Genomic DNA, 17671 nt, shown 5'->3' with positions numbered 1-17671 from the left:
AGATTCAAATGATATTCGCAAATGATATTCCGTACAATACGTACTTGCGAAATAATAGATCCCAACTATAATTTTTAATTTTTAAATGATTATCTGCATAATTCAAAATGTACTTCTAAATACGTAGTTTTTATCGAGTCCACTTGAAGTAACATTCTTGTTTTTCAAGGCACAATCCTCAGAAGATTCGATTTCACTCAGATCCCAGTCTATTTGAAGATTTTTTTTTAAGTTTTAAAATAATTACAGGAGTTCGAAGTTATGCCAACAAATTCGAATTTATGAGATCGAAACTTTACCTCGGGGATAAAACATTTTTGCACTTCATAGATTGGACATACCCCACGTTTCGCTTTCTCCAACACGTCTTTTTTTTCTGCCGGCTTTGCGCATAACATCGCAATATTCTGCGTAAATTCACGACGTATCGCACGTTGTTCGGCTTGATCCAGGCACGCTTTGACGCAGAGGCTCGCAGATGACAACCTGAAATAGCGAGGTAGTACAGATCTCCCCGCGGATGAGACCATCGTCGTTAGAGACGTCGAAATCCCTGCCACGATGATAGGGTACCTCTTGAGTGCATGCTCCTCGGCATGCATGCGTCTCGCGCCCTGTCTGCGCCTCCGCTATCCATCTCTCTCGGCATGCGAGCGCGCGAGAAGGAGAAGATCCTCCTAACCACGGCACATTCTTTCATTACATTCCCCTCTTTCGCATCAGGCACGATAGAAATCGTGGGCTCGAGGAAAATACCGTGTAAAACAGAACCAGGTCTCACGTAACACTTATTATCCCACGCGCAAGATATATATGTGCATATGTAATGTATGGGACGTCGCAGAACCTCCCCCACCCCCCCGCTGTTCCTTTTTTATCTACGTACTTTTTGAGGTGTCAACTCGCCGACCTTCTCTCAACGGGAGACCCAATTGGACATATCGCTCTCTCTGCCCGACTCTGTAATAATCGCGATTAGGTATCTCATTCGAGCTCTTGAAGCCGGTCAAATAGTTCGTAGATGAAAGAAGCGGCGACGTCCCTGCGGGAACACCCTGTATATACGTAATTTACGTCCCATTCACGGAAATAACTCGCCAGCGGTTACGCTGCGGTATGCTAACGTCGCCGGTTTTGCAGATACAAGTGCGAGAAAAATGACGTGCCCATTACGGTCACGAACGGCTCGACCTTGCCGCTCGTGGAGCGACCGACCGACGAGGAGGCAGCCCTTTACGACCCGTTCGAGCACCGCAAGCTCGCCCATCCCACCTCGGACCTCGACACGCTCATACATTTGCTCAAGGGGAGCCTGGGCACGGGCATACTCGCTATGCCGATGGCCTTCCGCAACGCCGGCCTCGCCTTCGGTCTCTTCGCCACCTTCTTCATCGGCGCGGTCTGCACCTATTGCGTTCACATCTTGGTCAAGTCCGCCCATCTATTGTGCAGGCGGTTGCAGACACCCAGTCTGGGCTTCGCCGACGTGGCCGAGGCAGCCTTCCTGGTGGGGCCCGAACCCGTTCAGAAATACGCTAGACTTGCCAAGTGAGTTTATTCACGGAGGGACGGTTACGTTTTTATCTTTTCAGGATTACTTAAGAAGCGCGAAGCCCGACAGACTTTTCCGCGGTCTATCGTACGAAGACTCGATGCACTTTGCACTGCTCTCGCCCGCGTCATTCAGTTGTTCAATGCCGTTTCAGGGCGACGATCAATTCGTTCTTGGTGATCGATCTGGTTGGATGCTGCTGCGTGTATATCGTCTTTATCTCGACCAATCTGAAGGAGGTCGTGGATTATTACACAGAAACGGATAAAGATCTACGAGTGTACATGGCCGCGTTGCTACCGCTGCTCGCTATCTTCTCTCTCGTGAGGAATCTCAAGTATCTCGCACCGTTCTCCATGGTGGCGAACGTGTTGATCGCCACCGGCATGGGCATCACCTTCTACTACATCTTCCAGGACCTGCCCACGATCAGCGACGTGCCGAATTTCTCCAGCTGGTCCCAGCTGCCTCTTTTCTTCGGCACTGCTATCTTCGCCCTCGAGGGAATCGGCGTTGTAAGTATACTCGGAGCCTACTTCGATCAAACTCTGGTAAACGAACTGGTTATTAACTTGGGCTACCAACAGCATTTCTATACTAATAAGAGATCTTTCTCCCTTCCTTTCGTTCTGATACAAAATGTGTTCTTATTTGTCACGTTGGCAACTCCGTTGATTGAGTTAATGATCAATAATTAAATTACCTGGGATTCGCTCGAAATGCATCCCCATTCTCAAAATCGCATGTAGAAATATTAAATAATGTTAGACGCGAATAGAATATTAAAACTTGTACTTTGTAATTTACAAGGGAACTTGTTTAAGCTTTACGATCAAGACGCTTGTGAAAAAAATTATTTAAAAGTCTTGGAAGATTATTAAAAAGTTATTAAAGAATTATTGACTGAAGCGCTACAGTAAAACCTGATATTGATTAGAATGCGATTCGCAGTGCGATTATCGCAAAGACAGATATTACGACACTACGCATCAGAAATAACTTTGCATTCAGTTGCTAGACACGTTCGGACACTTAACGGTCATGTACGATTGTTCCGAGTATCGACACGCGTAAGTCAAACGGCACGCCCTGTCTGTGCGTCATGGAATGTTTCGGACATTCACGACGCGTGTCAACTTGATAACAAAAAATCACGTTAACATTCCATAACTCTCGCGGCGATGCCTATAAGAAATTTCTCACGCAGAACAAAACTATTATGGCTTTTCAATCATAAAAAAAATTGTTCAAATATGCAACGCTCATAGGTCCGAGCACCTGTTTGTAGCAAAAAATTGCATAAGTTTTATTAAAACTTAGAGAAGAAAATGTTTATTTTTTCATCCATGCAACTCTCAATCGCGTAAAAAACCGAAATGCGAATACTCCGCGTAACTCAAGAATCAAGTGTATTATCTTTTATTCGCTATATGCAACTAATAATATACATATTTTGCGCGCACAATATCCGAACTAAAACTTTGGATAAATCTTTTGATTATTAATTAGTCTTGAGGATTTCTAACTTGAAGTAGCCTGAATAGACAATTGCTGGCTTCGACATTTCATAAAATCGTTTTTTTTTATATTTTTTCCAAAATTATAAGGAATAATTTGTTGATTCGTTCGCAAGGGTCAATCGTCAAAATTGGTAAACTATTTCTAGGTAATGCCACTGGAGAACAATATGAAAACACCGTCGCACTTCGTCGGTTGCCCGGGTGTCCTCAACACCGGCATGTTCTGCGTCGTGTTACTGTACAGCACCGTGGGCTTCTTCGGCTACTGGAAGTACGGCGAAACCACGAAGGCTTCCATCACGCTCAATCCCCCGCAGGACCAGGTGCTGGCCCAGTCCGCCAAGGTGATGATCGCCATCGCGATCTTCCTTACTTACGGACTTCAGTTCTACGTGCCTATGGAGATCATCTGGAAGAACGCCAAGCAGTACTTCGGCTCCCGCCGACTTCTCGGCGAGTACTCCCTTCGTATCCTATTGGTGATCTTCACCGTCTGCGTGGCGATCGCGATCCCCAATTTGGGCCCGTTTATCTCCCTCGTCGGGGCCGTGTGCCTGTCGACATTGGGTCTTATGTTCCCGTCGGTGATCGAGTTAGTCACCGTCTGGGAGCAAGAGAACGGCCTCGGCAAGTGGAACTGGCGGCTGTGGAAGAATATCGCCATCATCTCCTTCGGCGTGTTGGGCTTCATCACCGGCACGTACGTCAGTATCCAAGAGATCCTGGAAGGGAAATGAGGCGTCGAGTCCGGCGCGAGGAGCGGCCCGTGGAGGCCGCTCGCGAATACCGCTCGTCGTCCGACAGCCGTCGGGCGGCGAGTACCACGTATGACAGCGTGCTAGATGACGCGATGCTGTCAGCAGACAGGCCACCGGGTCCGGGACAGGCGTTACTTCCGAATCCCTATCCCTGCGTCCTTCCTGTCGCTAGCATGACATCTGTGACAATAATGACGACGACAACGAATGATGATAATGACGAAGATGTCCGCGGATCTTCACATCATTGAACCTTCATGTATCATTTTCTTAACGATAGTCAAATTAGTATTACGCACATCGTGCTCGGTTGACGGAGCGCAAGGTGTACGGTCGATCGCGGGAATTCGAGAGATAACTTCATATTGCGGTCTCTCGATAACTTATCGTTACTTATCGCGCGAGGAGGCACGCAGGATCGGCATTACACATGGCAAGCTCGACCGTTGTATTGGAATGGCGTAAAAATTACGTCAAATCAAATGAGGTCCAACAAAACAAAATTGTATATTTTGAAACAGAAGTAATTTCGTTAATTGAAAAAGTGATCTTGTTTCAATATACTTTTCTAAAATCTAAAAATATGTTATTCAAGACCTTGCTTTAAAAGCAAATTGCAAAATTTTATTTAACACAGACCTTATAGAAGAAAGTTGATGAATCTTTCACGCTAATTTAATACTTTTGTGATCTTTTGAGGAACAGGATTTTGAACTGTCTTTGACAGATGTTTACATTTTATTTTATAATTGTACACCCGCGCGTAGCAGAGCATTAAGACAAGGTATTAATCGCGTTACTGACTTCTAGGAATACCAATTACTGAATATTAACGACGAACCGATGACGTTCGCTCCGTTTTTCCCGATCATTCTATTTAAACGCCGCATCGGCCGTACACGCGTAGCTTTCTGTTGACTTTACAACTGCGGGACGGTTTTTTTAGAATAGCGTACGCGATTTCCTGTGGTCGTACGCACATCCTATATACCCTCTATATGTATATTGTGTATATAAAATACACAAACCATCGTGTTTTGTGAATGACAAGTGGGAACCATACACCTCAATTATTACGTGCTTATTCGCTCGATCGTATTATCACCGTAAGACAGTGGTCTCAATTTGGTCACGTGGGCCATAACGCGGACACGAGGTCTTCACCTGGACGTCGACGAAGAAGTTGCGTTCGTGCACAGAAAGAACTTTTGTGTATTACGAACGCATTAGTATGCTCCTCACATACATATGTATGTATATAATTGAATCAGCGCAAAATCGTCTACCTGTTCTTCGAAACTTTACAAAGGATTTGATCGTCCATCTTAATCCGTCGCAAAAGTTTGCGTCCCGCGCGCCTGAGACTTCTGTAAAAAAAAAAAAAACGATCTGTAGATACTGCGTTTCGCGGAAGAACGTCGATCGAGCGCCACCATGAAGTTTTCTCCAGAAAATTGGCGTATGTTTGATCGTGGGGGAAATGCGAAGCATTATTTAAAATATTAAAATCGTCATTTATACATTTTTTAATAGAATGTTAAATCTTTTGTATTCGAATGGTTTTGAATTTGTCGATTTGTTACATAATCTTGTTCAAAGCTATCTAATTTTAAAGATGAGAGGAAATATTTAATTTCAAATTTTATTTTCTGTAAAAAAAAACCTTTTACACGTTTTATTTATTTATTTGTGTAAAATTATCGTCCTTTTTGTAATATACATATTTCAATATCTAAGATGTGCAAATGAAACGAATGACTCTTCTGGTTCTGGTGCTATTTCTTATTAGCTAATCTGAAAATTTACGATTGCAAGATCGATTTTTTCAGACGTGACGATCAATTGGCGTGATTTCACCGCAAACTGCTGGTCTGTTCCTAGTGCATGATGCACGATGATGTACAAAGAAGATTAATCCATTAAGAGTAATAGGCACAGGAAAGTGCATAGGTGTAGTAATGTCGTGATGCACGCTTGCTAGTCTGTAAGTAAGATCGCGAGGCACCGCCGCGCGCTAGTTCGTCAGCACCCTGCCGGAAATAATTCTAGGAAATTCTACACAAAAATAATATATACTACCAGAATATAAGAAATTCTACATAAATTTAAAAAGTGTTATTCAATATGGAAATGCTAGAATTGGAACTTTTGTTAATTTTTGTAATATTCTACAATTAAGCAGATGTTTTAAGAATTTGTTGTTTCTCAAATTTTTAAACCTAGTAAAGTTTTGTATAGAAATTTTGTATAGAAATTTTTTCCGCTAGGGCACGCGCGAAAATGACCCTTGAATTGGCCCTAAAGTGTGCCGATACAATTGTTAACACATTGATTAAAGGGGAGGTAGAGTCGGAAATAGAAGACGAATATTCGGATGTTTATCGACATGTTGTCACATCGGCGGGAAACAGGGTGGCAAGGATCTGCCAAGATCTTTTGAAAAGTGTCACAAATGGAGAATTAAAATTTTATCAGCGGAAACGAAGCTGGCAGATGCGACACGAAGATGTATTTTGACTACTTTGAAAAACTAACTTGTGCGTTTTACACATTCGATAATTAGCAATAATCTCGATATATCTTTAGAGAGATACACTTTTGTAAGATATGCAAACGACAAGACTGCAAATAACTATTTCTATTTTTAGAAAAAAAATTTATACCCTTTTCTCATTGGCCTACCTCAGAAGATCATTTTTTCAAAGGCAGTATTAAAATAAGATTAAAATTGTACTATTTAGATCTGAGCGTCATCGTCACTATTTTCAACTCTTTATAGTGATTTCTGTATAACAATACCTATGTACAATATCTCTCTCATATTAACATCCAAAAACGTAAGCAAACTGATAAGCAAATGAATTTTGCGTTTTGTAGAAGTATCTAACATGACGGATAATTTTTTAATACGTAGATTGTTCGAAGTAATTGAGGAAATCGTTTGACGGATAAATGCAAGCTTTAGCTAAAAAGTATAAAAATGCAACTTCGTATATAAGAAATTATGAAAAAGTATCGAATAGCATATATCGTGAACATAGAATGTGAACGAAGACTTTAGTTAGACGCAAATTTGATATTAAAATCTGGTCTTATATTTGAACGCAATTGGTATTAATAATCATATAACTACATAACGCAGTTTTACAGCAATAAATCCATGATCGTTTTGAGAAACTGAAATTAGCTCATTAATTGCTAAACTAAATTAGTAATTTAATAACAGATTCTTAATCACAAGTGAAGTTGGTGAATTTACGATATACATGTACAAGTTCTTTAAAATATTCACTTTGCATATGTTGGATGAACCGAAATGTTAGATGATTCGAACTTCTCTCGTCATTATAATAATAATGATAAAAATAATTTTCTTTACAAAGAGTACATATAGAGACGATGAAATACTATAAGATATCCTTTTCAAAACTCAATCTATGTCCTCTAATCGAGTTCTATTTTCGAAACAAAAGAGACATGTTTTCTAAGGCTATACATATTAAACAAACGCTACGAGACACACGTAATTTCTACTATTTTAATATATAATATAATAATGCGCCATCAGTTTTCAGATAGAAGGAACCTAACCGCGCTTTCGACCGCGACAGAGAGAGAATAAAGTAGAATAGCGATTTTATTAAACCTTGAAATACATTAGATGTGCTTTACAGTATACAGTGGATTAATACAAGTCTGAGATGAAATTAAGAAGACGATAAAAAAAACACGATGTATTGCAGAAAATAAAGAAAGAGAATAATACAAGTAATGTGCAACAGAGAAAAAGTGGTAGAGAGAGACAGAAATACCAGATTTGGGCCACAGGTCCTATTTCCGGGTTCCTATCCGTAGAATGAAAATGGGTGCACAATACGTAAGCCGTATCATTTTCGATAGGGCCGTATTATTATCGTAATGATGCGCTCATTTTGATAATTTTTAGAATTTTGTATAAGAGAACGTAGAAATGGAGTAACTTTGCCGAGACGAAAATTTACGATCGATGCACGGCGATTATTACCGACCTTCTGTTTTTCCGCTTAGGAGAAAGAGAGACAGCACACGCATATATCTGTCGTTGAAAAACACGTGGCTTCTATAATTATTGTACATACGTAGTTACAGAATCTTTCTCTATTAACAATGTAAATTCATAATGTGTAGAACTATTTGTTAAATATAATAAATCGACAAAGTAGATTTTTACAAAACAATTGCTGTTATTGTATTCCTTGTTTTCTCGCTTTGCACAAAACCCAGTATTTTTGTATTCCGATTCTGGATAGTCGCTGGATCTGCTTCACTGCGTGCTTTCGGAGTAATAATCACCGTGCAAACGGCGTTTTTTGCATGCACAACCGTCTTGTGCAGATTGTTAATTTGTCAATCATTATGTATTAGATTTTACAGTATTTAATATACGACGTATAAAACAATGTTTTATACAATATCTTTTTTTTTATTTCGTTCAAAAAGCTGAATAAAGTAAAATTTGTAAAAAATAAACCACGATTTTTATGTCTAAATTGACCCCATGCACATACGGTAAGAAAACATGCATTTATACTCGTATTATAATAAGCGCCCCAGTGAGAAATGATGTCGAATCGACGTCAATTGGACGGTGTCGATGTCGTTTCGACGTCGATCGACGAATCATTTCTCACTGGGTATTGATTGGGCGCGAAATATGTGCGAGATACTATCGTGTTTTTTAATATAAGATGATGAGTCAAAGAAAAGGCGACAATTAGTTACAAATGAAAACACTAAGCGAGAAAAAATAATACGATAATACAAGAGAATGGAAATTTATAAGCAGGGCCAGACTAAAAGGAAAAATATACGTTTGTTGCATTTCAAATGGACAAAATATTTTATGAGAATACGAACACGTTGACAGGAAATTGGTAATTTAAACTGGTATACATCGAATTACATGTATTGGGTATAAACGTTGGCCCCGGAACAAAATAATCCCGCTGAGGAAAACAAATCCCTATCAAATTTCGTAGATTATTAGAAATATAAAGGAATAGACGCTGACACTTCATTACGATGACTTCTTCTTCATTGTACTGATTATCTGGTCGTACACAAGAGTCTTCACATCTTTGGCCCACATGTAGTCCACGTGATTAAAATTCTCATCGTCTATTAAAGTCAAACCGGTGGGATTGGTCAGCTCACTGTGCAATTTCTCTACGTCCTACGGGAAGAATTATAATATAAATATAAACATTCGTAGAGATACAAGAAATGTACAGTTTTATTTGACTAGACAACACAAGCGCGCGCTTATTCGCGCGCGCCATTTGCTTTCACTAAAAATTCGCATGGTTTAACAGTTGCAAATAACACGACATCTCGGAAAAGCGACAACAATACTTCGAGGCTTTCGACTATCGACTTAACACGCCTTTTTTATATAGGACACTTAACATTGAGTTTCGAATAATCGCTGATTATGTTTCATGATAGAAGAAACTCGATTTCTTCAACTTATTTCAATTTCAAGTTATTCGTTATATCAATAAGAATCGTGATTTGATTTCACTCTAAGACTACGTTTCACTTGCTGCTACAAATGCTTCGAAAACATTCTTCTCCGTCTCTCGTTATTAAAGGAAAGAGAAAAAACCGTGTCTCGAAGCATTTGCAGCATCAGGTAGACCGTAGACTTAAACTCAACGTTAGAGCATGAAATAAAAAGTATTCTAATTACCCTAGCAGTAAGCATGCTCGAGATAATCGTTATGTATAAAGAAATACAAACCTGGACATTTGCTAACCAATCATTTTCGCTGTAATACAAGTGGATCGGTGCCGTGACTCTGCTTAAATTATAGTTTGGTGGATTCCACGTGCCGTAAACATTTTTATTACCGAGAGTTCCATAATCGAATTTCTTAAATTTCCCCGAGAATAAAAATGTTCCTGTTGACAGATATGCCGTTATTATAGAAAATGTTTAAGGGATTTGAATACATGATGGATATTTCGTTAGTTTTTTACTTAAAGTACTGAGAAAAATATCCGATTAAATATAATCGGATAATCCATAATATCATCAATAAATGTTTACCAGACTTGATGAGTTGACCGTAGTGGATGAGTTGCTTCGTGGCTGTAGTAGAAGGAACATGTCCTAAGGCTGCTGGTAGAATAGCCTGGGGAAATGAGCAAATATACATGATATGGCAAATATATAAACGTAATATAATATCATGACTGATATTAGGTGATACAGTAATATTACAGATAAGCTCTTAGTTCAAAAATAAAAATTAATAATAGAGTTGTAAAATATTACACAATCTTGATAATACTGTAAGTTGAGAGTATTACAAAAAAATAGTTATAGATTATTTAATAAAATAAGCTATCATGAGTATATTAAAACGTATCAAATACATGAAAGTAAATAAATGAATAGATGGAAGTGTAACTCAATTAAGAAATGCCAATTATCGGTGTCTTGATCGACAAATGACATTTTTTAATTGATTTAAAATATTACGTTTTATAGACACAATTATGTGTACATACATACAAATTTGTGTATATTTAATATAAATTGTCTTGCTTATTATAATTTAATGTTTTAATTCGAAGTAAGTTGTGCTTAAAAATATTCTCTAAAAATAAGATATGCTGATATTAAAAGTGATATCGTACCGGATCAAATTGTTCAGCGTTAAATCCAGCTAGCAGGAATATCGCATTTGAGCATATCGGTTGCGAGATAGCATTTTCCGCGCACACTAAGTGCTGAATTGCTTTTGTGAATTCGTTGTTAGGGTTGAATTCGTACGCGCCCAACATATTCCACATATACTGCAACGATATATTTCACGTGTCAGAAAATGTGAAAACGCGAAATCATCGAAAAATCAATTGTTTTTTTTTAAATCGGAAGAGTTACGTACGTCGAGGCCAGTGGTGAACTGGGAGAGCAACTGCAAGAAAGGACTCTTCATTCTACCACAGTAAACCATCGGAGCCATGGCATACACCTCCTCGAAATATTTCTGATACTCGGGCCGTTCCGATGCCATGACGAAGAAGGCGGTAGTACCCTGGCTGTGCCCTAGGTAAAACATTTTCTGGAGGCCAGTGGTGTTGACAACATGATCTATCATTGCTGGCAGATCTTGTGTGCCAATCTCGTGCCAACTGAAATAAAAGTATCCATTTGCATGAATTACTGGGTTTACGTTCGATTAAAAGAAACATATTAAAGATTAGAGAAGATATTATTCTCGCTCAGTTTCGATACTGTTATATAGATTTGATTTTTATCTTTTATATACGTCAAGGGTGAGTTTTAAAGGCTGTCCCAACCTTTTACCATAAGAGGTAAATTACTGACCGCAACTGTAGCCAACTCGGGGAAAAAATGGATTCTTACCTGAAGCTCCAGTAATCTTTTGCCTTGATTTTTTTATGTGTATGAGTTTGAGCATATCGATTGCCACGCGCATTACCAAGCCATACGTCGTAACCCTCATCCGCCAGAATAAATGCTAAAATATTAATATCAGAATGCAATGATAACAACAAATTAGTTAATATGCAAACAATGGTGCGTATAAAAATTGTTAAATTGTCAACCTATATTCTATCTTATAATTTAATTCGAGTACAATTTTTGAATTTTAATTCCAAAATCGCATGAGGCTAATCTTCAGTTGAGGATATTACAACTAGTTGAGGATAATACAAAAATATTTGAAGAAAGGGCATAACCAAATTTCGTCCGTTTGGCGGACCTCACGGATCGAATCAAATTGTCGTCTAAATAATAGCTAATGATAATATATTAACCTGGGAAAATTTTCAAGTTGAACATGAACCGCTAAACGGGCGAAAAAAAACGGGTATTGTAGGCCATGCTCTTTTATCTGAAATAATGATGAACCTATGCGCGTATGCGCACAAATCTATTAATTTATGATTGTTGCGTGATTAGCATCAGAGATTGAATTCTTTTTGACACGCACTTTGTCTAAAAATTTAACTTAATATATTTAAATACATATATAATAGGCATTCTCGAATAATGTTTGTGCAAAAACATTTCCCCTCATTTGAGAAGTGAAACGTACTTAACACTAAACTTTTTCTTTACCTAAACTTTTTTCGCGGCCAGAAATAACCCAAACCGACGAATCACACAAAAGGCCGTGCATCACAAACACAACGGGTTTTTGGACGTTTGAGGTGGTAGAGTTAGCTCGTCCTTTTATCCGATGTACTTCCAAAATATAACCGTCAGCAGTGGTTACATTATGCAGTTCACCGTCGTAGCCGTATTTGCTTATCAGTTCCATCTAAGTAATACAATGACATCTTTCTAATTCATACTACATACTGTAAAATTTATGTAATCGATAAAAATGAAAAAATTATTATCAAAGCGCGGTTAAATATAATTAATGTTAGATTGAAATTAGTATGCAAGATGTTCAATTTAATTACCGTGGAGATTGTTGAAGAAAGTTTCGTTAAATTAATTGTAGATAATAAAAATATTTGATTATCTGAAGAAGTTAACTAAGAAGTTTTTAGTTTTTGAAAATAATTCCTTTTTTTAGATTAGAATCTGCGGTTTCGAAAGTTTCAAGGCCTTACAAGGATTTGGATTCGAGTTTCGAAGACTTTAAAATCAGAGTTCCAACTACTTCTAATATAGTCATTTATATGATAGCGACTTATTATTAGCCTTGTTTGAAATTGCCATAAAATAGTTTTTATATATTTTCTTTCTTTTTATTAACTATTTTTACCCTTAAATATGCAATCTTATCGAAAACCCGCAATATAAAAGCATTTTATTAATACCTTTATTTTCTAGAAATATTATCATAATAAGTTGCTTAATTGTTGAACCGTTTCTTCTCCTTACTTTTTCCAGAAAATATTAAATAAATATATATACATAATTCTCAAATATTAAAAAATTATAGACCAGTCAGTAATATAAAATATGTAATTTATATCAATAATTTAATTAGGGTGTAAAAATAACCCCAGGTAGTTCACGTAAAAAGAATTAGGTAACTATTCTCGGATTAAGAATCATTTAAATTTAAGAAATTGTCACGTTTCAAATATGATAATAAAAATTATTTTACAAAATTTATAGTTTCTCTATTTCTTATATTTTTAATATTTAATTTAATGCGCTTAAATTTGTGCTGACAAAAGCAAGCAATGGTTTCCACTCACCGTGGTAAGCGTTGCATCTTCAGGGGGTGTTAACAAGTCCGGCATGTCTGGTACCCGATCTAATGGATTCAATTTTGGTAACAGATCTAACATGCCGTCCAACCACCCAGCATTCGTGGATGCCAGGATCGAGATGAGGAATATCGGTAGCAACATGATGAGTTCGTTGTCATACAAACCGATGAAATGGAAAGGAATAAAGTGAACTATTTTTTCTAAAACGCGCGGCGGTTATATATACTGGCGCTTATGTCGTTTACGCATGATGAATAACATCAGAGTGTCTGTGGCTTTATGCAACTTTATTCAATGCCATCTGTTAATTTATCATAATTTCAATAATGAATAATGATTGACGTAGCAAGTCGTAATTGACATTATGAAAAAAGTAAGAGGTCTATGGGTGTTATTACTGTCCAAGTGGATCAGTTGTTTAGTCACGAAATGATGTAGTATTTTATAAACCATTCATATGTAGATACATAACGCATATATTTATTTCTTTCAGATTGAAAATTTAGTGAAAGAACCGAAGAAAAGAGTTACCTTTTGATGTTATCTCAAAGGTACTTTCTTAAATGATTCTTAATCCGGGAATAATCACTCAATTCTTTTTACGTTAATCACCTGGAGTCATTTTCAAACTTCAATTGAAAATTATTGATATAAATTACATATTGCATGTTACTGACTGTTCTATAATTTTTTGTATCAGAGGATTATGTATATAGATTTTCAATATTTTCTGGAAAAAGTAAGTCAAAATCGCCAAATCCAAGATCTGCAATATAAAGGATATATCGAACTGATCAAGAATTAAAAATTGTCTAAAATTAACATATACAGCTGAAGGTTCATGAATTGTTTAAAACAGGCAACGCACGAATGTTTTTATTTATTAATCAAATATTTTACGTAGTAAATGTTAAATCGAAGATATAAAAAGATCAAAGGTTGAGTAAGACGTCATGTGATCGATGGGTAATGACAAAAGAAAATGAACTTTGTTCCAACAAATGTTTTAATCGTCAAAGTTTATTGCACCTGTATAAATATGTCAGTGTGTATGCACTAGTATTAGTTTTATCGAATGTTTTCGTGCGTGACTCTTATGTAATACATCTATTTATATCAACTTTGTTATATCCCAGGCAGCACATGTTAGTTTAAAAAACGTTTCTTAGACGTGTCTAATGTCTAAGAAACGTAAAGTACCATAAAGATACGGTTTAAATAGAAACCGTTCTTAAACCTTAATTTTAAAAACGTATTTTTCGCGTTTCTACAAAAACGCGAAAAATTAATTTTGTCGGTTCAAAATTACTATAATCAGTATAGATGGAATACTAATTTCTACTTAAAAATTTGCGAGTTTTAATTTTTTTTATATCAGACTTTATAACTGACTTGACTATAGAAGCAAGAATAAAAATCATTATATTTTATATTATAGGTATATGTATATGCAAATTGTATTTTTGAAACGCAGGCAGTTGAGTCTGTCAAAATAAATTTGTGATGTAGACATTTGACAATTCAAATGATGAATTTTATCTCCGCCAAGGTACATCGAATCGTACATAGAATGAATTTGTATGGAAACTTATAATTCATCTTCAAGACGTTTATCTCCAAGATAATATACATTCAAAAACAATATAAATTTTACTTTATTTATATGGAATAAACTCTTTGATATTATTCTTTAATATTATTTTAATTTAAAAAATTTCTCCTGATGTTTAAGTAGTGCGATTCTGTACGTATCTCTTAAGCAGTATTGTTGTCGATGTATTACATTGTAGTCACATTGTAGACATATTACGTATGGTCACACGTTGATATACTTTTTTATATATCCACGTATGCTCTTGCGCAATGTGACTCCAACATATCTCTGTATGAGTCTTATATGTCAAAAAAGTCTGGATAAAGACGCTAAATCAGGTACATGTTGATTTTACTTTGATTTTACTACCACTAATTTTACTTAGGTCATTCTACATATGTATGTATAATATGTATTATAATTATATTTATAGTTTTTAACTTGACTGTATGTATACATATTTCGAATGGGACTTCGGTTCGCGCGGTCGATCTACGCTACAGCCATCTATACGCCGGTAAGTCACTTACAAGTGCTGTCGGTAACTCGTCTTAGAGGGTAAAAGACTGGTTCACGTATGTACTAAAACTCGACACTGTATGTGCACAATAAAATTGTGAAAGAAAGAACCGCCTCAACTATCACTTACTATTGTAGATGAAAGATTCTTGTTCAGCGAAGGTGTTTTATACAGTCAATTTCTTTCACAAACTGATTTTGAAGTTTTTAAGAGATCATGCACTTTCTATAGGAGTATTAATTTGGCAAAGTGAAAGGTAATTTTTATTTTAAAAAGAATATTTTATAAAATATAAATACAGTTTATTACTATAAAATTGTACAATTACAAATATCACAGCTGAGACATATTGTATCTTATAGGAAAAGAACCATGGTAATCACTAACCCTGCGTTCCATTTAACAAATATTGAAATTAAGCCAACAATCACCTACAAACGACGAACAAACAATTTGCAAAAGTAAAAAATCGAAGTTAGTGGAAACTCGTCTTTACCTTCAACTGTGATTCAGCAAAAGATATAATTTTTCGTTTTTAAAAGAAAATACTGAACCAACAAACGCTATAATTAGACCAACAATCACTTACAAACGACCAACAAACGACCAACAAAGTAACTCGTTACAAGTAACGAGTTACCTCCCAACTCTGATCACGAGACACGGTAGTCTCTCGCGCCAAGTATAAACGTAGCTAGAACGCGCGCACGAGACCGATTCCTTTATCCCTTCAACTTATCTTATCGACCTACTTTACCTATTAGATAATCAGTGTTTATATAAGTCAAACAAATAAACTGGAATCAAAAAAAGGCATGCAACAACAGATCTTAGATTATACTATTTCAAAAGAGCGTTATAAAGCGAACAAAGGACATTGTTCCATGAACATTATTAAAAGTAATTACTTCCGTTCAACAGTCAAATTAAAAACTCGACAAAGTACTGCTTTGATCGTACATTTCAAAATATAGATAACGTTTCATGCTATGCAAATGCAATATTACAATACATATTGCATTCAAGTATATTATTAGGAAAGAATTACTTAAAGCTGATAAACTAAATGTTTTAAGTATATCATTAGTATTGATAAATGAAAGTGGAATACAAAATTTGAATATTTATACAATACGACAATATTTAGGAGAGCACTTCATGCTTCGTGTAAAACGAAATACTTTAGAATTCCTTAGTGCTCTTTGCAAAGCTTTATATCTTGAATTTTTTAGATGCAGATACAAGATAAATTTTCTTTTTTCCATGAAGAGATACAAGTTATATTTCTTGAATTCCTTCTATTTAGATATAGATGCAAGATGCACTAAATTATTTTTTCGGAGAAAAATGCAGATACAATTAGTATCTGTATTTGTATTGGTGTCTTTTGAAAAATGATACAAAGTTCTCTCTCTCTGTGTAAAACATGATTATACTATATGTATATAAGGAATCTAGGGCATCAAATTACTTTTACTAGTTGGCGCATGTGGTAATGTGGTAATAGAAAAGTTATTATATATGTACTGATAATAATAATGTACACGCTTTTTTCAATTTCCATTAACAATTTAAAAAAGAAAGGTTATAATCTGAATGATTTAGTAAACATTACATTTTGACATAGTCAATCGGACGACATGTACTTAATAATTTGTCCAAAATTAAACACACATGTATATATTTTGTAGCTGCTCGTTTATATGATTATACTTCATAACATTTATTTGTTTATTTTAGTCACTCTCGATTTAGCAACCAGCATCAAGTTTTTTGCATTAAATATATTATTTTATTAAAATTAAATTGATTCATTTTGCATTGCTACCTCTTTTATTATTCTTTTGAATTACGTTTTCTGTTACGTCTTCCATTGTTGACATATACTCGATTATCCATATCTTTTGAAACACTTTTTATGGAAATATATGCCGAAACACCACATACATAAATATATCATAATTACAATTGCATTTAAATTGATTAAAATTTTTTACTTTTTTGCAATCATGTTCTACAACTTCTTATCTTTTTACTTTTCAATTAAATTTAAGTATCTTCTAGTAGACAGGGTGCTCCGCAATGTTTTGACCGCCGTTCACGGGAAGGTAGAGGGACTAAGACAAACAGAAAAGTCCTCTACCATTTTGCACTTGAAGGAATAGTTATCGAGATATTGATGTTCTAAAATCGCCGTATTAGCCCGACCTACTGGCAAATGTAAGCGCGCGGTGAGATCTTCCCGCCCCTCGGTCGCCGCTCAAAGCGGTGCGCGGCGAGAAGTAGGGTGGCACAATTGTAAATAAATTTTTTATAAACATTTGCATAACTTTGATAACAATCTATCTCCCATCTAAATAATAAGTGTTTGAAATTCAAACACTTTCGTGTCGCCGTTTTCAAGATGTTTATTAGTGTTTGACTACAACGAAAGTGTTTGAAATTTCAAACACTAATAAACATCTTAAAAACGCGACA

The 17671-nt window shown here is 36.0% G+C and overlaps 2 protein-coding genes across 6 annotated transcripts in view; one reads left to right on the top strand and one right to left on the bottom strand.

The window, feature by feature from the left end:
* Positions 1–5158, top strand: part of LOC105560949 (proton-coupled amino acid transporter 4) — a 30712-nt gene extending 25554 nt beyond the window's left edge. For all 4 annotated transcript variants that reach the window (XM_012010486.1, XM_012010485.1, XM_012010487.1 and 1 more), the window contains 3 exons: positions 1141–1548; positions 1707–2067; positions 3219–5158. In XM_012010486.1, coding sequence (XP_011865876.1) covers positions 1141–1548; positions 1707–2067; positions 3219–3809 — 1360 coding nt within the window. In that variant the 3' untranslated portion in view covers positions 3810–5158. The remainder of the gene's footprint in view (positions 1–1140; positions 1549–1706; positions 2068–3218) is intronic.
* A 2296-nt stretch (positions 5159–7454) lies between these two features.
* Positions 7455–13302, bottom strand: LOC105560948 (lipase 3-like). 2 transcript variants are annotated; one of them, XR_001008865.1, is made up of 9 exons: positions 13065–13302; positions 11965–12166; positions 11245–11359; positions 10763–11009; positions 10512–10670; positions 9919–10003; positions 9610–9770; positions 8563–9042; positions 7455–8434 (listed from the first exon to the last, which is right to left on the bottom strand). XR_001008865.1 is itself a non-coding variant. In XM_012010484.1 (8 exons), the coding sequence occupies exons 1-8, from the start codon at positions 13218–13220 to the stop codon at positions 8887–8889; spliced, it is 1281 nt and encodes a 426-aa protein (XP_011865874.1). In that variant the 5' UTR covers positions 13221–13302; the 3' UTR covers positions 7455–8886. The 2 variants fall into 2 exon arrangements, 1 of the variants encoding a protein (XP_011865874.1); XM_012010484.1 differs by having other exon boundaries at positions 7455–9042.
* Between the last annotated feature and the right edge of the window lie 4369 nt (positions 13303–17671).

Source organism: Vollenhovia emeryi, unplaced genomic scaffold, assembly GCF_000949405.1.
Source record: "Vollenhovia emeryi isolate VEMERY1.0 unplaced genomic scaffold, V.emery_V1.0 DF939216.1, whole genome shotgun sequence".
Lineage (NCBI taxonomy): Eukaryota > Metazoa > Arthropoda > Insecta > Hymenoptera > Formicidae > Vollenhovia > Vollenhovia emeryi.
This window is presented reverse-complemented; position numbering and strand designations above follow the sequence as displayed.